The 23,344-nt window shown below is 46.0% G+C and overlaps 1 protein-coding gene across 1 annotated transcript in view; it reads right to left on the bottom strand.

Annotated features, from left to right (window-relative positions):
• Window positions 1-5,872: 5,872 nt before the first annotated feature.
• The window catches only part of IL7R (interleukin 7 receptor), a 563,020-nt gene continuing 545,548 nt past the window's right edge, over window positions 5,873-23,344 (bottom strand). Inside the window, exon 8 of the mRNA XM_069627128.1 lies at window positions 5,873-11,179. Coding sequence (XP_069483229.1) covers window positions 10,652-11,179 — 528 coding nt within the window. The 3' untranslated portion in view covers window positions 5,873-10,651. The remainder of the gene's footprint in view (window positions 11,180-23,344) is intronic.

Here is a 23,344-nt window from a genome sequence, read left to right as displayed (position 1 = left end):
ATCTTTAACCCTACACAGCTGGGCAGGATGTTTATTTTTGAGTCTTTGGGGGAACGGTGGGTCACTCTTAGGCTGCTTACCCCCCACAGCTCTCCTTACTGTACATTTTTGTAGCTGCAGCTCCTCAGTTGCACTCTGTCCTTTTAAGTTGCATTTGTCCATATTCCTGGGTTCTTCAACTCTCGTCGCCAATGTAATAAAGTCTCTTATTGGTCACACGGGACACACAGACCAGCTGTGGAGACTGATGTTGTTCCAAGTATGCTTTATTGACATAGTATATAAAGTTCCGGTTACTCTTATGTATATACAGTAGTATGGATGATAGGACATAGACAGGGATGGGTAGATACAGTACACAAGAAGGAGAGGACCCACCGGCCATCCACTCACTCCAGCTCAGGCCCCCAACTGACTCACTCAGAACATTCATACACTGATGCACTCAACATTCTCCTGGCTGCATCATACATCACATTCTATTGGCAATCACTCCAGGCCAGTGACAATGTACAGGACTATATATAACAGGAGACTGGTGAGAGAGCGAGAGAGAGAGAGAGAGAGAGAGAGAGAGAGAGCGAGAGAGCGAGAGAGAGAGAGAGAGAGAGAGAGAGAGAGAGCGAGAGAGAAAGAGAAAGCTGTAATCCCAGAGTCAGCTGTTCGTGTGAGAGATAGAGTGTCAGTGAGATGAAAGAGTTTCTAGCCGGGCTGACAGTATCGCCAGGTACTAAGCTCTTGGCCAGTATAGGTTAAACAAAAAAGAGAAATAATTAATTAGAGCAATCTCATGGTCTAATGCCGACACAAAAGGCGGCACACCCATTTGTTCTCTAGGCAGTTTGCAGCACCGCTAAATTGTATCAGTCATACTTTCAAGGTTGTGTATAACAATGCATGTGGTCTGCCAAGTTTGCTAAGGAGTAGCTAGTTTTGCTGGATGCGAAAGAGACATTATTGCCTTGGGTGGGGAATGTTAAGGAAGTTTATGCCAATATAACTGCAAGTATCAATGCACTGATAAATTATGAAAACTGTATTTTTGCCAAGCTGTGTTTATATCTTTCTTCTTGTTTCTTGCATGCGTTCAACGAGATGCAATGCAGATATTTTTCCCTGCATTTCTTTTTTTTCTGTTTTGCTGAGTGAAGATAAAGTGCCTGAGGACATAATTGTGGAAGTTGTGTGTGGTTTATTATTGTGTGACCTGGTTATTTTACGATATATAGAGTGGGCGTGTGGTGCATCCAGTATAGTCGATGTGAAAACTTAACGTGCCTAGCATAGTATAAAGGATGACATTTTGCTAGCCAAAGATCCCAAATAAAAACATAGCAGTAAACAAGCAGCCAATTAACTAATTCCCTACGCTGTAGCAAATAAGAATAGTAACAAATTCTATCTCCCTTTAGCATGCCTCGAGCAACATTTTTTCAGTCCTAATATCAAAAGAACTTCAACATTGGGCTTCAGCTGTGAAGGAAATTGACAAATTCCAATTAGGATTTCGTACGGATGTGGGCACGTCTCTAAATGATTTTATTCTGTACCTCTGTGCATCGCAGGTGGAGAGGTATAAACAATCGCTACATGTGGCTTATTTGACCTAACGTAGGCATTCGATAAAGTAACTGGGCAGATTTTATGGAGTAAATTATATTTTGCAGGTTGTCCACAATATCTGCTTAGTATAGTCATGGTTTTGGATGCAGAGACCAGGGTAAGAATGTGTCTGACATTCCGAACCTTTCCGCCACGTCTAGGACATGTAAAGGTGCAGTAAATGGCCTATTATCATGATTTGGTGGTCCTAGAAACCTCTATGCGGTTCCAACGGGCACTAAACGTAACAGCAGATCATTTGAAACAGTTAAAGCTTGACAATAATGGACATAAAACAAAAATTCTTATTATGAGCCCAACACACACTAAAAGTGGGAACATTTTAATTGGATGTTGAGCCAAAAAAGAGTTCAAATCACTGAGAATTGTAAATATCTGGGGTTTGATCTATTAGCAAAACATCATGGAAAGACAGAAATAAATCAAAGGATGAGTTCCTCTGTGAAAGTCATGGCTGCACAAATGAAAATGATGGATACACGCTTTGGGCGGTTCTCTATTTTACCTGTTATTAAACTTTATAAGTTGAACATTTTATCAAAACTAACTTATGGTGCTGATCTATTACTGACTGTATTTGTTTGGGAAAAACATAGAGGTGCAATATGGTGCAGTGATTTCAGGCTACCTAAGGGAGTTCCTATGAGTGCAATTAGACACAAACTTAGCCTTCTCTCAATACAGTCTAGGATTGATTGGAACAAAAATTACAGTTTCTACATAGAATCATGAATCCTCATAGGAAGCCCTTATTTGCTTATTTACATGTTCTTTTTTTAGATACATTCTGTAAGGTTTTGAATAATTGTTTAGACGGGTGCGACACCATTCTACAGGTAGTGACTCCATCATTGATGATCTGATCCGGACACCGTTTAAATGTACAACGTAATTGGAGCGTATGGATTGGATTGTAGATAGAGATGGACTTTGGAAATCTAGCTTCTTTTCCATGCAAGAATGGATGTAAAACCTTTTAATATTATCTCACGTTGTCTGATTCGCAGTTTTATTAGGTTTAAATTGAACCTGTTATTAACGAAGGAAGTGAGGGGTGCTAGACAGAAATTACGCTTGAGCATAGGGTCTGCCTTTTTTATTAAATCGTTGGAATCCTTAAAACATTTATTAGTAGAATGCGAAGTCCTATCTTTGATAAGAAAAAAATGGTTACGCAAATTTGTGCATTGGGAGGAAAGATTGTTGACAGATAATTTTTGGTGTCGCATACTGACAGGGCATCAAATTTCGCTCACCATAGTGGTGCTAGCGTTCATTAACGAAATGAATATCCAGGGTTATAATGTGTAAGTAAATGAGAGTATATTTTATATAAGTTGTAAGATGGGATTTAATGAAATAATAACTAGATTTTATCAACGTTGTGTCTTTTTTAAATCAGTTTTTTATGTATGAAGAATTGTATCATTATTGTATTGTCTTATGTGTTCGTTAAAGTATGTAATGCTGATTGATTGTGAAAGGTTTTGATAAACAAAATCACAATAAATAAATAAATTAAAAGGCAGAGCAATATTATTGGGTTTTATATAGGACAACTGTTGCCAATATCATTGCATCTTGGCTACTGTAGGAAAATGTGTTACTGGGATTTATACTGACCTGCACTGCCATTGGTATGCTCTCCAGGCGCTCTGAAAGTGGGGTGGGCTAGGGACGGGAGTGCCAGAGGACAGAAAACACAAGAGCATTTAGCTGTTGTGTTGGGTGCTGAACAGAATTACCCCGAGCTCTGAATGTGCGTCTATTCCTGGGTGTCCAGAGGGGAACCTTGTGTTTTAGAAATGCAAGGAGCACTTGTTGGGACCGATAAGTTGGTTGGAGGAGATTAGCGGTCTGATGGAGGTCTACTGAAAGTGGTGTTCCATGTGTGTGGCTTAGTTATTTGTATTGCGGGATGGAACATCAAAATTGTGCATCTTGGTGCAGGAAGCAGTCAGTCGTGAGTTCAATGGGCACTCAGGCATTCATGTAGAGTGTCTGTGCCGATGTCCTGGTACTTGGCCATGTCTAGCAGGGTACTTGTAAGAAGATATCCTGAGGTACCATGGAATGTGCTTGTGTTCCTAGCAGCATACACTATGGAGAGCTTGGTGCAGAACTCTAATTTGGAGAGTGAGACCTATGGAAACGAGAAGCAGCGGACAACAAGTCGAGCAGGATTGCCGTGGGGCTGCTTGGAGCAAAATGTTACAGTGGGACACCTAGGAGGAAGGTCACAGAAGAACACAATTAGGTTGGTTTAGGTTGTGAGCAGCACAGTATTGCTTTGTGGTTTTCATGTGTGCAGATCGTAAAGTGATGGGGTGAAGCAATCTGCTTGGTATTGCTGTTGGGGTGTACTCCATTGTGATGTGGCCTGGGTGTTCCTGGATGTGGGGCTGCATTGTTTGCATCTAGTCAGTATCTTGTACTGTGCGCTTGAACGTTATGGCAGTGTGGGATGATGTGTGGTGCTTATGTGGAATCTGTGGTTTGTGGTTGGTCTGGTCACTCTGATGTAGTCTTCAGTGGTGTGTTCAGAAGTCTTCAAAATGTGGAATTCCCACTAACTAGTTATAATTCACCCATAGCTAGTAATAGAAAGTGTGCTGTGGGTGCAAAATTGAGGGGGTGAGTGACTATGCCTTGCTAGTAGCTTGCAACTTAAAAGGTTTACCCCTGGTGAGTGGTAATGCAGGCTACGTCGGTTGAATGAGAAGGCCAGTAGGGTACACTGCAGATATGCGAATTCAACTATAATAGTTGAAATAGCAGGGATCAAGGATCACCTTATGGGTCCAGAGGATTATTTAAGGGCGATGACTCTTACCAGGTCAATGAAGGGGTTTATATCCAGGGTTAAGAGAAGTAGAATGGGCTCTCCTGTGGTCCCCCACTATGCATGGTGGAAAATCCCTGCCCACTCCCTTCTTTAGGTTGTGAAGCTCACTCGCTGAGCTTTCTTTCTGTAACATGGGGTGGATTGACAATATTTTCCATTGTCTTTTTAAAATATGTATTGGATAGTTAAAGAGCAGGCTTCAAGGTACCACCTGCATAACAGACCAGACAAGGTGGGCAACACTGTAGTCGATGCTGCATATACCAGACCATGGCCATCCAATGTTGTGCACCCATGCCCCCCCGAGGACAATGGCTTGGATCGCAATGTCGACAGCGACAATGTGATTAGCTCCATGTGCAGAGTGCATGATAAGACAGATTGAACTTTGAAAAGGAATAATGTAGCTATTCATGTCTGTACTTGAAACACAATCTTCGAAGTAGTCATCTCTCTATCTTGCCTTAGTCCTAACACAAATAGTTCAATCCCCAAAATCACCCTACCACCCTCTGTAACTATAGCGGTCCACGGCCAATTCTCCAAACTCATTGCACCTTCTGCATATCCTGAACACACTCCTGTTGCATCTCCAAACACATCCTACCACCCCCTTCGTAACTCAGATTGCACTTAAAGCACACACAACACCTGTTTTTCAACAACAATCCTCTGAGGTCCAGTGTTACTTCCTCTTCTTGCATTTGTGAGTGGTGAGATTTGGAGCCAGTGAAATATATGAATGCCTCCTGGACCTCGCTGGGTACTGTGGGTGGAACTGGGACAAAGAGAAGAAAGCAGCACTTGAGTTGGTAGTACTGTTCCTGCCAACGTAAATTCCCTTTCGTAAGGCATACTCTTGGCCCATGACATGGGATTCTCCTTCCCGGCCTGCCTGTTTGACTCCATAGACTCTGGGTTTGCCTCACTGGCCTTACCCAACTACTGTTGCTTTGCCATTTTTGCTGACCAATCCAATCCAATACCTGGGCAACCAATTGGATGACCTCCCCAGGCACTTCCGCTTTCAAACCCACCTCCTCCTAAAATGATATACCACCATCCAGACTACAAAACCTTTAGTTGTCATAAATCTGGACCCGTTAGAAGCGAGTAGCAAGGGTGAGAATCTCTGCATGCGGTGAGCCGTTGATGTGTGGGTGATCCAGGGTTAGCGTACGGTTGTGTGGTTCCAGTAGATGGTCAGAGTTTCTGCATCTAGTTTGTGGAGATACACACCGGAGGCCTGTTTCTCCTTAGCGTCAGTGCACTACATGCACCACCAAATGGTAGATGAAGGTATCTCCAGTGCGGCACAGTGAGCCCTCGCAACAGTATGAATAATTATAGAAGAAAACACTAGAGGAAATAAGGACATATATAATGATACACAATGCCATATAGTTAAGGCCAGCACCAACTAGTCCAATATTTACATTTATTGCGATACATCTCGTGCAAGCAACCTGCAACTAAAATATATATATTGAACCTCCATAGACTTCAGTTATTGCAAGCACACATGAGTATATTATTCCAAGCAGCACAAAGTGATACAGTTCATGCAAGGGAACACGAGTACAAGTCTAAGGAAAGTCAATATTTAATTGCAAGCTGTCAAGATGAAGATGAGTAACGAAGATCAGTGTTGTACTGCTAATGCTGGCCACTACGGCTACTGTGAATTTCAATGTTATAAGTAATAGGCCCACAGATATAATATGCAATGCAACTCGAGGGGATATAGCGAATGCAAACAATCACTGGTAAACTGTACTATGACACTCGGCGGGATACAATGAATGGAGGACACATCTAGTAGGACTTTAGCAGCCATCCAAAGAGTTTGCAAGGAACTGTGCTTGTCACTAACTGTCAGGGTGATTAGCAGCAGCGCATGACAATCTTGTGTCCTGGTGGCGATGACAAACATGATGGGTTTCACGACAGTGTGATGTTGGCCTTGCTCCTGTTTGAGGAAGTACACATGCTTTCTGTGCTTTTCCATTCTTCAAGGCTGTGCTGTTTTCAGTTTGTAGCATTGTCCAAAATCTGAGATTGGGGGAACATGTATACACTATGGTATGTCAAGCCAGGAGCAGAGAACATGTTGTGTTAGTGTATGCTTGGGAGGCTGTGTGTGTGTGAGGTGTCATGTGCAAGACTGCAAGAGCAGTAGTAATAGCAGCAGTGCAGCAGCAACAGCAGCAGCAGCAGCAGCAGCAATCCTTCATCAGGAAGAAAAGACTGGACGCCTAGTGCCGCTGGTTCTTGTAGTTCCCCAATTCATAGATTATGTGATGAGACACACTGGGCCTCATTACGACCTCGGTGGTAGCCATGCCGCTATTGGCCGCATGGCTGCCACCGAAATCGCGTCCGGTTCTGGGTTCCCAGAATGAGGAATTACCGGGCCATTCCGAGTTCGGAGGGCCCGGTAATTCCTCCTTCTATGAACCCGGACCCGGACCTTCCCCATTCCCATTTCAGCCCCCATAGGGCTGAATGGGAATGGGCGAGGGAGCAAACAATGGGCCGATTACGAGCGGCCGTTGTTTGCTCCCTCCTCCCCTCGCGGGACCCGTTCTGCACGTCTGGTAAAACCAGGGACGGGGACCTCGTAATCAGGCGGGACAGGGTTGACGACGCCGGCACCTATACCGGCGCCGTTAACCCCGTCCCGTCTGGGTTATAATGAGGCCCACTACATTTACAAAGCAAAGTTATGCGCCAAATCACTGGTCATACCATTTCCCCCTGCCCGGATACTCCTGGTCACAAAGAAACACAAGATGTAAAAGCCCCATGCCATCTTGTTGTCACATTTTGAAGAGCTGTGTGCAATAGAAAGGCCTGTTGCCCCTGATGTATCTACTGGCCCTCCACTGATTATATCTCTGAAGGCAGTGCCAGTCTTAGTGGCAGCAGGGTCCCATGCAGAAAAAGAACAATTTGGCAACTCCCTTCCCTCCCGCCGTGCCCCTGGTCAATTGCGGCATGGGGCAGGGGGGCAGGAGGGGGGTTGGATGCGCCAAATGTTTATTTTCGGTGGTGGGAGAAGGCATCCTTTTTAAATTAAATGCGCTCACGGGAGCGGGCTCATTTAACAACAATAGGGTGTACCCTAGTAAGATAATCATCTCCCCACTCCCGTGTGGGAGCAGGGAACTAATCTAATAAAAACTGCCCGTTCCCGTGTCTCAGCAGGTAGGTAATTTTCTCAATAGGGTGCCAGCACCCTGTTGTTAAATGCGCCCGCTCCCGCAAGCGCATTTAATTTCAAGAGGACACGTCTCCCACCATGCCAGCTCGGGGTAGCCCTTAAAAGGCTCCCCCCAGCTGGTGCCCTGCGGGACTAATGGCACCCCGGGCGGTCGCCGGAGCCGCCCTTCCCTAAGACCGTTCTGTCTGGAGACACGCTGTAATGCCCGCAGTGGCATGTAGGCGCATGCTCACACCAGTCCTGTGCCTGAGCGTCTTCTGCTCCTAGAAGCAGGCTTGAGGTACATGCGGAGGTAGTGCTTGTGAAGTCCTCCTTTCCACTGTATTAACATCAGTGTACATTCAAGTAAAGCTGCTGGTATTCACCTGCATAGCTGTGTTATGTGCTACACAATAAGCATTGTCATGGGTGAGTAAACGTTGTGTCTGGATCTATCGCATCTGTATGGAGGAAGCCAATAAAGTGAGTACTGCGGGGATGTGTCTTCACACCTCACGGCTTTGTTGGCAAGAGGTGCTTCAATATGTGGGATGAGCTTGTACATGGTTAGAATTCCTGAAGAGCGAGGACTCTAACCCATAGGGTCCTTGAAGAAAGGTCTTAGGGATCACAAAGAATGTGGCAGTGTACCTGACAGGGGATTGATATGGCATCATATGATAGGTTTTAATACCCAGAGGTTTCTAAGCGCTGACCCGGGGATGGAACCTGTGTTGCTCCGTGCCGTCTTGCTTCCAAGGCAAGCACGTTGCCGCTGAGCTATCCTCCCAAGTGAAGCGTTGAGGAGGAGGGACTTCATTCCAGAACTGTGTTCTGCATAACAATTTTAAATGGCCATTTTCTGGCTGGTGGTAGACCTCTAAGACAGTCATTTTCCAATCCTGCACAGTGCTAAAACATATGTGAACACATGCATAAAGGCTTTCGACATGTTTTAGCATTTCAGTTTTTACCATGCTGAGCTGGGGTGTGGAGCACATATTGCATTAACACCAGCATTTGATTTTAATGCTGGGTTGGAGGCCATAGTTTTAGGGAATCTAGGTTAAATGGCCCCACCATGCATACACGGGTGGAGGCATTTCCGGTCGCTGCTGTGTAATTACCATCAGCTTGAAAATGACCAGGTAAGAGCAGCTTCAACGAGGGAAGGACATCTATGTCATATTTCACTCCTGTTACAAATGGCCGATTTATATAACACTAGCAAAGAGTATGATCACACTCTCATCTATTGTTGAAAATCAATGATCCTGTAGGCCCCTGTTGAGAGTCGCTTATTGTTTAATGTGCTCTGCACTGGGAAGTTAACTGCACTGAGAATGGGCGGGTGTGACTGGCTTACATACTCCAGGGCAGACGTGTAGGGGAGGTGAGAGTTGGCGTGCAGCAGCATGATGGGACCTGCTGTGTGCTGTCCCCCACCTGTTGCCTTATCCTGGCGTGGTGCAGTGGGTTGTGGTACATTGCGAGGCAGATATCTCGGATATGACGTATCCTAGGACATTGAAATGTGGTTTTCAGGGTCCTTTTAGGACCTTGGGTTTTGTTCCTGGCATCGAGACATTTAAAATGAGCTTTGGCCGATTCTACTACAACAACATTTATGATTGCGTTGCAGTGCAAGTATCTCTTAAACGGTGCATGCTAGGTCCTTGAAATGTGGTTTTCAGACCTTGAAGATGTGTTCCTCACGTCCAGACGCTTAGAATTAGCTGTGTCTGGTCCTTCTATGACCACCTTGATGTTTCGCTGCTTCCAGGCAATCGTCTCATGTGTGCAGGGGCTGAAATCTGGGGCTCCGGCTGAGGTATCGACATGTAACGTAGCCAGTGACGTCCGGAGGCTCCTCACAGGTAACTGTGCAAAGTCTGGTGCAGATTGGTGGAATGGAGTGGAGTTATATAAGGAACAAACAAACAGATTTCCCGTTTTATATATATAGATTAGCACAGGGGAGGTGACGTCATCAGGAGTAGGACCCAATCTCACCAAACAGCGAGCTAGGAATGCTGGCCTTACCTCCTGGTCCACTGATCACGATTCCTATTGTGCCGCTCTTGTGCTGGCGCCCCTCCGCACGCTTGCCCAAACCTTCTCCCGTGACCTACTCACCTGCCTCTTCCTGGCCACGCACTCACCTGCTGTAGCTCATGGGCCTCTGAAACAAGCTGCCTCTGGGGTCAGCATCTCATCCGCATGGCCGCCATAAAAGGGAGTGGTTGTTATCTTACGAAATGGCCAATGTGATGTTTAAAAAGAAATGCTATTGGACCCTGGTAAAGGTGGAGGCTTTGACACACAGTAACAGTGCTGGGGCACGTGTAGAGGCCTGGGCGTGGGCACCAAGCTGTTACCAGCAAGTAAGATCCCCCTCCAAGCAGGTTATTGCTTAATTAGAACATTGGAATGTTGACTGTAATAATGCAGTGGCAAAAGGCATTAAAGTATTCGGTTCCAACCTTCAATGGGCATCTTTTGTCTTTTTAATCAGAACATGCTACCCCCACAGAAGCAGTAATACCTCACTTCTATGGCTACTAACAGCAGCTAAGGTCCACAGGCCCTTGTTAAAGTCCTCGCTTTGCTTGAGTGTAATAACTTGGAGAAACTTGTGATGGCCCTCGGAATGCAGCATTTCCGCTTACACAAATGAATAGCATATGACTAGTTGAAGTATTATGCAACATACATGTTGACAAGGTCTGTTCGAGCACCAGTTAGTCCTGTTCGGTCACCTGGCTGTTTAGGCACCGTCAGCAGTAAAATAAGGATTATAATAGAAAAGGCTGTTTTGACTCTTTAGAACCTCTTGGTGCAGCCGGCGTGCTTTTGGTGCATATGTACCAGCGCTATGCATGAACAAGACTTGTATAGGTACATTTTGCCAATAATTGGAAGGGGTACTTTAAGCTCATGACGGATTTCAGGGGACATTCTAAAATCTGTACACACTGACCTCATTGAGGATTGCTAGTGGGTGCAAAAGCCGCCATTGTGACGTATGCTTCTTCTTGGCGTCCAGCCATAGCTGTGTTGTTGAGCCGCACTGGAATTTCCAGGTTTGGATTCAAGTGGCTGGACCTGATCTGACCAGATGCTGTACCAACATCATTCGATGTGCGGATACGGGCAGTGTGACTAACATTCGACTGTGCAACATTGGGGCAGCTACCCCCATGCCCCTGCTTAGGAGAGTGTTCAAGTGCATAGAGTGTGCTTTGAGTACTATCTCCCAGGGTTGCAGTGAGAATGCCAGCTGGCTGAAGCATGCCAGGTGATTTCATAGGCAGCCTCAGGCTGCTGTTAGTCCTGGAACCCGGCTGCACCTCCAGGTCTTGTCCAGTTGAGTTCTCTGCTGGAAGGTCCATGCCTTGGGTATCAATGGGCTCCAGAAGACACTCTCTGCGAACTTTTGCCTGGATTCCATCCACTTTATGAATATGAAGATCTTCAAAGTGATCAGGGTTGAAACTTGCATCAAGGTCCTGTAGAAAAGGAATAATAGATTACATTATTATCACTGATCAAAAGTTGGTGTTTTTAGATTCCTGCATGCATATTACCATCATCGACTTTATTTAATATTTTGACTTCTCTCTGCTGATTCCCAGTGGCAACATTTGGCTCTTGTTTTGGACAACAATTCACATCGGAACTAGCCAGCATAGTCAATGGTGAGGGATCATTGGAGTTGTAGTTCAAAACATCTGGAGAGCCAAAGGTTGCAGACCCCAGATCTAGACCTACTAAATTACACACCACACAATAGGGTCCAAAAGGAGTAGTGCCTGTACTTGAGAGTTTAACTTGGTTCTTTAGGGTGTGGTGCAGCGTGGGGGTAACTCCATCATAGAGAATTTACTGACAGATCTAGGTGTGATAGTGTAATTCACATTCAATTGTGAGTTTAACACCAGAGCTATGGATTGCAAAATAAGTTACATGTACAAAAATGCATATTTAAACAGAGATTTCAGCGTCAAGTGCGCCACATTGTATTTCTGGAGCAATGCACACGTGCACGCAGATCTTTCCGTCCGTTATCAACTAGCAAATCAACTTCTTAAATGCACTATTTCAGCATCAAGTGTGCCACATAGTATTTCTGGAGCAATGCACACGTGCACACAGATCTTTCCGTTATCAACTAGCAAATCAACTTCTCAAATGCACTATGATCTGCTCTATTCCCTGGAAGGACAAGGATGCCACCAGTATCTGTCACACCTGTAGTGGCAACACTCCTGTCGACCTGACAGTATGGGTGATCATGAGAGAAGGGTGCAGCAACATAGCATTAGATAGACTATAACGTGTTGCGTAGGATGGAACCCTGATTCGTGAATGCGCTTGCCACTAAGGGCCAGTTGCAAGCCAAAACGTCAAGTACTGTCTTTGGAGTTCATGGACTCTAGGGTTTAGCAACGTATCCGTGTGTGGATGATAGATTGCAGCCCTTTGAAGCTATCCCGTAGGCATAGTGTGTAGTTTGTTCTTAGAATCCTTCATAGTTACATGCAAGTAGATCAGGTCTCATCATTTAGATCAGGTTTCGAGCAGCATCCACCAAGCTCCCGGGATCAACTGCCCGTTCTTAGGTCTCTCTCAGGCCCCTGTCCCTCGTGAGGTGCCCTCGAGGATCTGGTGCTAGAGTGGAACATTAAGGGGGAGGGGTAGGTTGCTTGGTGCAGTCGGAGAGCAAGCTGCTCTCTTGCTCTTTCTCTCCACCTACGGTGTCATTATTATCAGCAGGGCATTTATTGAGTGCAGACTTCACTTCGAGAAACAAATGGAGCACTTTGCAATCGTAGGGGGAAGAACATGGTGAGTGGAACACAGAAACACGGGAGTGGGGAGCTACTACAGGGGAGGGGGAAGGTGGGCCTTTTTTCATCAAGGGATCTGCAAGCAACCAGGAGAGGAAATAGTGGGGATCACATCACTCAGTCTCAGGAAGGGTAGGCAGTACAGGGTGTGTGGACCTAGGTGTTAGAGAGGAGACATTCCTTGAGAGGGGGGTCCTGAGCTCCTTCCTGAATTGTAGAAGTGGGGGGTGAGGGTGTGAGTCTGATGTTGATGGAGACGAGGGTCTATCTGGTTCTTTTCTTCTGGTATCGGCAGAGTTCAAGTCAGCACATGTCCTTTTTTCGGGTGGATCCCAGGCCTCTGGAGATGCTGAGTTTCCCAGCGAGGTAGCTTGGGGATTTGAGGGCGACAGCCTCGTAGATGATGCAGCAGGATTTGAAGATGATACAGGCTTTCAGCAGGGGCTTACATCACCTACGCTACACATGTCCGCCGCCCCCTTACAACACGTGCCAAGAGGAAGTGGATATGACATCACACCGGCAGCACTGCAGGACATAGTCGCCAACTCCACACCAGGCTGGGGAGTTTTCTGGAGCAGGCACACTGCAGGTGCTGAAGAGAGCCGAGCGTGTTTCCGGATTTGGAGCAGAAAGGAGCCATGACAGGCCAGACTCCAGAGGGAGCAGAGACAAGCCAGTTGCTTAGCCCAGTGAGTTGCACAGGCCCATGAGCACAGGAACCCTGTTAGTCCCACTATGGGGGCAGATAGATTTTCCCAACAAAGCAAAGACGTGGGCGACTGGCGTGCCTGGCAATGCCCCCCAAGAGTGCGGGAGCTGCAGCCAGCACCTCTCCCCAAACACAAGTGCATCGCAGTCTGTTACTTTTTAAAGAAATGAGTATTCGCACACTTTGCTTTGAGTGATTCATTAAACGTTTCAGTGTAATCAGATTCCTCATTTTTTACAGACATATCCTTCTGCCACTGGGAACATGTTGTGCTGCATACCAAGGCACCAGGGCAATAAAGAGAATTGAACACCTCTGCTTTATTCACTGCCCACATCCAGGCATCCACCTGTGCAAGGGAGGTTTGGAAGGGCATGTTTCATTTCTACGCCCTTGCCAGCGGTACGGGACATCTGGTGCATGAGGAAAAATAAGCCGCCTTCATGACATTTATAAAGCGCACAAAGCAGCCCTTGGGCATCGTGGCGCTGTTACATTAGGGCTTACTTAGTTGCATGAAAGTAATGCCTGGACACTGAGGGTCTATGCATCTACAAGCATCCGCCGGACCCTGAAGGAATGCCCCCAGGGGATGCCCCAGTTACAATGGAGAAAGCAGTTGGATTAACACTTTGGGCAAAACCCAATATGGTTTTAAAAGATTAAAGCAAAATTGAGGCATGAAGGGAGTGAAGAGACAGTGGATGACTTAGCTGCGGATTTAAGTGCCATCTTGGCAAAGCACAGCTTTTCAGGGAACGCAGAGGAGATGAAGGTGGCAATGTCCAATCAGGAGATCCAAGAGACACAGTGGCTGGCAAGGAACCCTTCATTAAAGGAAGATCTGTCGGCTGCCAGAAGAATTGAACGGATGACCAAATGGGTGGTGACTTATGTGAACACTAAATCGGCCACATCTGGGGAGGAAGTGGCCAGCTCAGGGGAGGAAGTGGCCAGCTCTGGGGAGGAAGTGGCCAGATCAGTGAACATTGGTAGCGATACAGCCGTGGGGAGAGTGCCCCTCTAAAGGGGAAGGTGGGGGTGCAAGAAAAGCCAACATGTTTTGGATGTGTGGACGTAGCCCCTGTTGCCACCTGAAAGGATTGCCTGGCTGGTAGGAGAGTATGTAGAAAGTGCAGCAGGAGGGGCCAATTTGCCAGGGTATGTAAGCCCAGTTCCAAGGAGGCGAGGAAAGAATCAGTAGGTAGTATTGAGGGGTTGGGAGGGTTCAAGGAGTGTAGCCAGGGTGTGTTGCAGGTGGGAGGAGGAGGCTATAGAGAGCAAATTCGGCAGAGATTGAATTGTGGTCGATTCAGGCTTAGCCTTTACCCTCATTCCACAGCAAATATATGTCCTGAGGGGCCGACAAAGGACTTGCCAGATATTGGACCCATGACATACTGGGGCATCCAAATTGAGACCATTGGGTTTTTTTGTGAGATTCCATTTGAGACGAGGACCATTATGGGCAAAGTGTATGTATGTGCCTACCAAAGGGAATGTTTACTGGGTAGGAGGCATCAGAGTCAGGGCCATCTGAAGCAATTCTGGGGGCCAGGGCACAGAACCCTTTGGGCCCCCCCTCCACTGAACCAAATTAGTGATACTGATGGGGTCCAGAAAATCTGTTGGCACCCCCCTTCATCACTATCACAACCTATAGCTTGGTTTGCTTCCCCCGCAGCGATGACAATAAGCATGGGTACTCCCTTACAGTTTCCTTACCCTCTCCCGACTTACAGTAATCAGAATAAAAAACACGCCTGGCATTTCATGGACATAGACTGAGATAAGAAGGCCATGGTTTCCAAGTAATGTTGCCAACCGAGAAACAAACAAATGGCTGTGGTGTGCAATATATCAATGACCACTATTAATATTAACAATTAAATAATATAGCCAATAAACTATGAGTGAAGTATTTTCTGAAGAGCGTATCTTGAGAACGAAATCACTTGCAATGGCTGAACATTCTACAATGTTTAGGAGAGAGTAATTTTACAGTGTAGGCAATATGAGATTAAATCAGTTTCCAAGGATTAAATAGATTGGTTAAGAGGTGAAGCTGGGATTTAAGCCCAATCTGCAATTTCTGTATTTAAGTACTAATTCTTACCAGAGGCAAGGTGCAATTATTTCTGAATGGTTTCACTTTCATGAAGTAAAAAATCCCATTCTGTAGAACTGACTTCCAAAGTACACAAATCAAATAAACCAAAATGATTTTTTTTAAAAAAGAAAACGATTTAGGAAAAGGCAACGCAAAATGGGAATGATTCTAGTTTCATTGCCTCCATCATCAGGAAAAGTATCTAATGTGAGTTTAAATGTTTTCACCTGGGATTTTATTGTGTTTTTTCAATCTTTAAACACGGCCAAAGTACTGTTCGCTATTTCTGATGTGCAGAAGAACCTTTGAAGTTGTACAAGAAAGCAAACCATTTTCTCTGTGAAATAAGCAGCCCTGCACATCTGCTTGCCAGAAGCCTGTGATATTGGTTGTTTCTCTTGCATGTGTGGCCCCCTCACTCAAATGGTCTACATAAAAAGAGAAATCAGGCAATTGGCTAAACAGTGCCAGCAGCATGTGAAAAGGCAAACCTATACAGTGATATACGATGAGTTGTCAGGGATCACTGTATCGTCTACTGGCAAAGTCAGGCTACGAGGCTGGAAACATTGGTTCCACAGTCTCAAATGTGGCTCCCCACCCACCTCGCTTACCTAATACCTTATTCTTATAACACGAGGCGGACGCTCGGGCTTTACAATCCCTGTCTGGAGGGACCAATTTCTGTGCCTTCATCATGTTGGATGCCATGTTCGCTTACATTGCTTTGCAGCACAATAGGTGTTACTTTCGCTAGAGTATATGCACGCCCTTGCAGGCTTCTGTACTAAGGACACAGGAAAGGTCGAGTCAGCCTCGCTGGAATTTGATCCTGTAATCTGCATATGAACTCAAATCTCTGTAATGAGTGCGTAACACACTGCGCTATCTTCGGAACCATTGTGGCACTCACATTTAGCAATATGCCTTTCAATGTTTGCTATTGCACATGATCAATATATATCCCACAGAAACGTGACAATACTACAGGAGTTGTGCAGTAGTGAACACACACACTATCAATACCACAGCTAACACAGAAAACGCATTACAGGATTAATAGATGAAAGCAGCCTGTCCTTTTCAACAAGAAATTGTGGAGCGTTAGCAGAGCCCCAACAGATTTCTTACGTTTCAACGGGCACTCGCTTCTTTGAATCAGGAAGCCACTTGGGGCTCCCTCCAAGGCGGGGGGGGGGGGGCGGGGAAGGGCGGGCCACATGCCCTTTTGCCCTCCCATGAGAACGTTTCTGAACAGGGTGGTTAGCTATGGAGTTCGAGCCAGTTGTGGCGGTGCAAGTGCAGGGACTCAACATGTCCAGACTGGATGCTAAGAGGGCCGCCAGCATGTCTCCAAACGCATCGCATTTCCAGGTCAAAGGGTTGTATGCATAGCATTGCTTTAAACAGAGGGGCTGTACCCCATAGCCATAAGCTGTGCCCATGACCAGAGGCAATCAAGACGAAGCTGTGTATTGAGCTGAGTAGGCGACGTGAGTGGCTGAAAGCAATTGTTGTGAACACGTGACCAGAAAAGCCAATAAGCAGAGGCATAGATTTCTGTGAACGATTTGGCGATTTGGGCAGACCACCATCCAGTTCCAAATATAAACGAGATGTTCCCAATGATGGGGAATGCAACACTGGTTTGAGTGGCAGCCTATCGCCAGATGCAGCGACATTAGAAGTCGAGGCCTCTCACATCCTTTGCAACCCCACGGGGGAGGGGGGAATCATTAGAACACATACCATGTGTCCTTGCTTTGCCTGCTGAGGTTAGGAATACTGGCAGACAATGTTCAATGGACCACAGAATGGATTACCTGAACCACAGCCTCCAATGAAGTCGTGAACCCCAAACACAAAGGTGAGCCCCCTGTTTTGCACTTCTGAACTGCATCCACAGGTCACCACACCAGGCTAGAAGCTTGTGGACCAAGCGCAAACCAAAGTCAGAGCAACCCCAATGCCAGGGGTCCTAATGGTGATCTTGCCGGATAACATATGGAATGTCTGGGATCCACCAAGACTACCCAGAATGAGCCCAGGACCAGTGCTCCCTTCCTCTGTTTTGGCAGAACCAACTTGGATGAAAGCCTCAACTGTTATGCCTTCCCGCCACCTCAGGTAAGAGGAGGGGACACACCACTGGGTGAGAGGACCATTGAACACAGAAACAACTTGGATGAAAGCCCCAACTGTTATGCTTTCATGACACCACAGGTAAGAAGAGAAGGGGACATACCACTGGGTGTGAGGACCATTGAACACAGAACCAACTTGGATGAAAGCTTCAACTGTTATGCCTTCCTGCCACCTCAGGTAAGAGGAGGGGACACACCACTGGGTGAGAGGACCATTGAACACAGAACCAACTTGGATGAAAGCCTCAACTGTTATGCCTTCCCGCCACCTCAGGTAAGAGGAGGGGACACACCACTGGGTGAGAGGACCATTGAACAATGAGACGAAGCTGAGTTGGCAGCGCTAGAGACCAGCAATTGTGAAAGTATTCAAGTTTGTTGACCAGTGCAAATGTCTTATAGTGCCGAAAGTCCTGATTAGTGCCCCCTCGTCTGCTCTTCATTTTTGGGGCCAGTACCCATGTCATTCGGTGCTACTGTCACTGGAGATGTGTCCGCTCTAGATGAGAACACTTGGATTGCATTTGAGCTTCATCGAGTCATTCACTGTGGCCTCTGGGCGGCACCAAAACTAGAAGAAGCTGAAAAACTGTCTACCGCTGATCACAACATCACACATCACGAGACCAACAGCGCCCCACTCTACCAAGCATTTGACAACCCAACATGGAAACAGCCATAGACCATTGACCTCAAGGTTCCAAGCCCAACATTTAACAGACCAATCCCAGCTAAGACATCAACATTGTCAGTTACCATCTGTATTTGTTGTACATTTGTCTGCATTTGTTTTGTGCTTTTGCTGTTGTCCTGAAAACTCCATATTTCAAGACAGAAATAGATCCTAGACCTACCGCAGCCAAGCATTTATCCTACGCCCGCTGTATATCTGTTCCGTTGTATACCACTGAAAAGTGCTCTCTTAGGCATCTGTAATGTTGTACAACTCTGTAAAGCGCTCTGTTATGTATCTGTATTGGTGTATAGCTCTGTAAAGTGCTCTGTTGCTTCTCAAAGCTATGTCCACGCTCAATAATAACAATAATAATAATAATAATAATAATAATTATAATAATACTGCAGCCAATTGTTTGACGCCCATGTTTGTAAATACCTAAAGAACACTGGCCAAAAGTTGACACCCAAAGCATTTAATAGCTAAGACCTATTCTCATCGAAGACGACCAGACCATGCGGTACAATGTGCACTTGTTGTGTTGCTTAAAACCCACACTCCTCTTCTTTGGTCCTGATTCTGATATAAGGGCCCAGATCTTCATGTGGGAGCAATGCAGAACCGGCTGCCGGGTACCGAGCTTTGTAAATCTGTATGCTGGCTGAGAACCCATCGGCATACTTCTCCATTGACTCCTAAATGTCCCCTGCTCAGTACCATCGCCTGTTGAGCTGGTAGGCCAGTGGTCGAAGTGTACGAAAAGAAGTAGTGGAGCTATGTTATCTGCTGGCCTGACCAAGCTCCTCACAAACCCCATTGCTGCGCAACCCAAACCCCCAAAAAACACGCCTGCTGTTTAAGGAAACGTGCAGTGCACTGCACTGAAGAGCAAGTTTCAACTTCTACCTACACACTTATTTTAAAAAGAAGCCCTTCCGGAACGGTTTCTTTTTTAAATAAAAGTATAGGAATGGTAAAACGTAATTTAAAAAGTAGAGGCGCATCTCTGCCAACCGCTCCCGCTCACTTCGATCACTCCAGTAGGCCCACATGTGTCTATCAAATAGGAAACCCCAGGTAGCTCATTATTCTGGTCAGACAAAGGGAAACCTAACATACGCCCTTAAGATACTCCCAAACGCTTCCTTTTATCTGCACCTTAAAATCCACTTACATTTAAAAGATAGTAAATGATTACATCAGGAGCTTAACAGACACCCCTGAACCTCCATCTGTGCCCTCAGACAGGACAAAGCCTAGTGCTTATATCAAGCAAATGGGTATATCAGTGCAACCTCGCCACATGTGTTTGCATTTAAAGGCCCCTGTGTCATACTCGGCCCACTGGGCTAGCAACCTGGGGTAGCCAGTGTAAAGTTCATCGTGGAACTACCGCCAGGGGGCGAAATGTACTCACATATGCACCTTGACTACAATCAAGAACTTTCCCGAAATATTCCCGGGTGGGAATTTAGAATGGTAAATAACACCAGCCCTAGAATACACGTGGAGCGCTTTTTAGGAGTGAGTAAAATAAAAATCACCTTCCTGGCGCGATTGTCCAGGCAAGAATTTCACATGGAAGGCAAATGGCAGCTTTACATTATGACTTCTGGGTGACACGCTGAATGGCTATGTGATATCTACTGCCCTCATGGTGGCTCTATGGGGGACATTCCATTAAAGAGCCCCGTCTGCCTATGTGAAGAGCAACGCGTAGCCCACATCCAAACACCTGGAGAATAAATCCTAGCAGTGATGGCAGAATGATTCTTTGTGGGGTGACCCATGTTCAGGGCATTATGTTGCCTTTGATGTGCTAGGCTGGCAACCTGGCCTGCAGGCCGCTGGCTCAGTCCAGAGCTGCACTGACTAGCGCCCCCTACAGCAGCAGGGCGCTCCTTAGTAGTTACATGGAGTCTGCAGATGGAGGAAGGGGGACTTTTACTCTGCTCCCATTTGGGAATTCGGGGTGCAGATTGGCATGGCAGGGCAGTCCAGGTCCCTCCCTCTGGTGGAAAGTGAGAGAGGCGAGCTTAAAAGGCGGAGGTAAGAAGAGAACATGTTTTCTAGGTGATGTTTTGGCCTTTAAATCAGAAGCTCGGTTTCCTCCAGGCTCTGAGGCGTATCCATTTTTCTAGGACATCTGGATCTGACAGAGACAAGTTATTGTAATAACTGTGCATGCCATCCGCATACAATGAAAGCAGATATAAAGGGTCATTTTTGAACTTAAGCTCTGTTGCGTCGCTTCAATAAAATTTGCAAAATGGAGCATAACGACAGGCGCAACCGCCTTCACGCCTTGTGTTTGCCCTCGCTTTCCTATGGAATGTGCCTGTGTTTATCAGGTTCTAAAACAGGCAGGTCCTATAGGAGTTCATTATTTTTACGCAGCACAAACATCTCCTGCTGACGCAAAACCATGTGGGATTTAATCCCTAAGGAGGCAGTCATGGCAGAAACGCGAATTCCATTCTGTGCCCCAACTCCACTTCCAAATGGTCTTCACTTTGAAGGCTCAAACCACGTGTGCTTTCAATTCACGCCTTTCGTTTATACACTGGGGACCTAGAAATCGCGCCTCTACTGCGTCCAGAAGATATTCATGAGAGGGTTCAAATGTATGTTAAAAGTTAAGGGGGCAGTCTAAGGACCTTAGGTCTTGTCAGGCATCCAGTGAGGTTCCAAGCACTTGGCTATGACGTGCGAGGTTCTTCCTCTCTCTTGCTGTTATGTGGTGCACCAGCTCTTTTTCAGTGATCGAAGTGAGCGGGAACGGCCGGGAGCGGTGTTCCACTACTTTTATTTTGTTTCTGTTTAACATTCATCTACTTTTCACGACCATATTCACTATTTTGTATAGAGTATTTGTTCATTCATGTCCTTGTGCAAGTGTAGAGCAATGCCTCACATGCAACACCTTGTCACATGTTACACTATGCTCCCGCCTACCCTCTCCCCTTCTGAGACCACAGTTCCGCTACTTTTTTCGGTACACTTCCACCACAGTTTTTCCTCCCAAGTGTCTTGGCCAATGCTGCCAACGGTGCAAGATTTACTGGCAATGGAAATCAGTGGCTGTTCATAGTTGGAGGTGGCAAAGTGTACCTATGGAAATTATCTTTGTTCGCCGTTCAAAACGTTCTACATTTTTGCAGCTTACAGACGTGGTCATGACGTCCCAATGCCAGTTGGTCTGATAGATTTTGACTACATTCACATCCTTGTAAGACTTTATGGGGTCCCTGAATGAACCTCCCCTGAGTTGGTGTTTAGCTGTGACAACCCCATATCTTTAATTCTTCACATCTGGTAAGAACTTATGGGGTCCCTGAATGAACCTTCCCTGAGGTGGTGTTTAGCTGTAGCAACCCTGAGTCTTTACTTCTTCACATCCTGGTAAGAACTTATGGGTCCCTGAATGAACCTTCCCTGAGTTGCTGTTTAACTGTAGAAACCCCTTGTCTTTACTTCTTCACATCCTGGTAAGAACTTATGGGTCCCTGAATGAACCTTCCCTGAGTTGCTGTTTAGCTGTAGAAACCCCTTGTCTTTACTTCTTCACATCCTGGTAGGAACGTATGGGGTCCCTGAATGAACCTTCCCTGAGGTGGTGTTTAGCTGTAGCAACCCCTCATCTTTACTTTTTCACATTCTGGTAAGAACTTATGGGTCCCTGAATGAACCTTCCCTGAGTTGCTGTTTAGCTGTAGAAACCCCTTGTCTTTACTTCTTCACATCCTGGTAAGAACTTATAGGGTCCCTAAATGACCCTTCCCTGAGTTGGTGTTAAGCTTTAGCAACCCCATATCTTTACTTCTTCACATTCTGGTAAGAATTTATGGGTCCCTGAATGAACCTTCCCTGAGTTGCTGTTTAGCTGTAGAAACCCCTTGTCTTTACTTCTTCACATCCTGGTAGGAACTTATGGGGTTCCTGAATGAACATTCCCTGAGGTGGTATTTAGCTGTAGCAACCCCTCATCTTTACTTCTTCACATTCTGGTAAGAACTTATAGGGTCCCACGAATGACCCTTCCCTGAATTGGTGTTGAGCTGTAGCAACCCCTCATCTTTACTTCTTCACATCCTTGTAAGAACTTATGGGGTCCCTGAATGACCCTTCCCTGAGTTGATGTTTAGCTGTAGCAACCCCTCATCGTCACTTCTTCACATTCTCGCAAGAACTTATGGGTCCCTGAATGAACCGCCCCAGAGTTGGTGTTTAGCTGTAGCAACCCTTCGTCTTTACTTCTTCACATCCTTGTAAGAATTTATGGGGTCCCTGAATGAACCTTCCCTGAGTTGGTGTTTAGCTGGTACCGACCCCTCGTCTTTACTTCTTCACATCCTGGTAAGAACTTATGGGGTCCCTGAAAGAACCTTCCCTGAATTGGCGTTGAGCTGGTAGCGACCCCTCGTCTTTACCTCTTCACATCCTGGTAAGAACTTATAGGGTCCCTGAATGAACCTCCCCTGAGTTGGTGTTTAGCTGCTACAACCCCTCGCCTTTACTTCTTCACATCCTGGTAAGAACTTATGGGGTCCCTGAATGAACCTTCCCTGAGGTGGTTTTTAGCTGTAGCAACCCCTCATCTTTACTTCTTCACGCCCTTGTAAGAACTTATAGGGTCCCTGAATGAACCTCCCCTGAATTGGTGTTGAGCTGTAGCAAACCCCTTCTTTACTTCTTCACATCCTTTTAAGAACGTATGGGGTCCCTGAATGAACCTTCCCTGAATTGGTGTTCAGCTGGTAGCAACCCTGAGTCTTTACTTCTTCACATCCTGGTAAGAACTTATGGGGTCCCTGAATGACCCTTCCCTGAGTTGGTGTTTAGCTGGTAGCAACCCCTCATCTTCACTTCTTCACATTCTGGTAAGAACATATGGGTCCCTGAATGAACCTTACCTGAGTTGGTGTTTAGCTGTAGAAATCCCTTGTCTTTACTTCTTCACATCCTGGTAAGAACTTATGGGGTCCCTGAATGACCCTTCCCTGAGTTGGTGTTGAGCTGGTAGCAACCCCTCATCTTTACTTCTTCACATCCTTGTAAGAACTTATGGGTCCCTGAATGAACCTTCCCTGAGTTGGTGTTTAGCTGCTCGCAACCCTTCGTCTTTACTTCTTCAAATCCTTTTAAGAAATTATGGGGTCTCTGAATGAACCACCCCTGAGTT

The sequence above is a fragment of the Ambystoma mexicanum genome, chromosome 6p (assembly GCF_040938575.1).
Source record: "Ambystoma mexicanum isolate Mex_15411 chromosome 6p, UKY_AmexF1_1, whole genome shotgun sequence".
NCBI classification, from domain to species: domain Eukaryota; kingdom Metazoa; phylum Chordata; class Amphibia; order Caudata; family Ambystomatidae; genus Ambystoma; species Ambystoma mexicanum.
The sequence above is the reverse complement of the archived record's forward strand: the minus strand, read 5'-3'. Positions and strand labels throughout refer to the sequence as shown.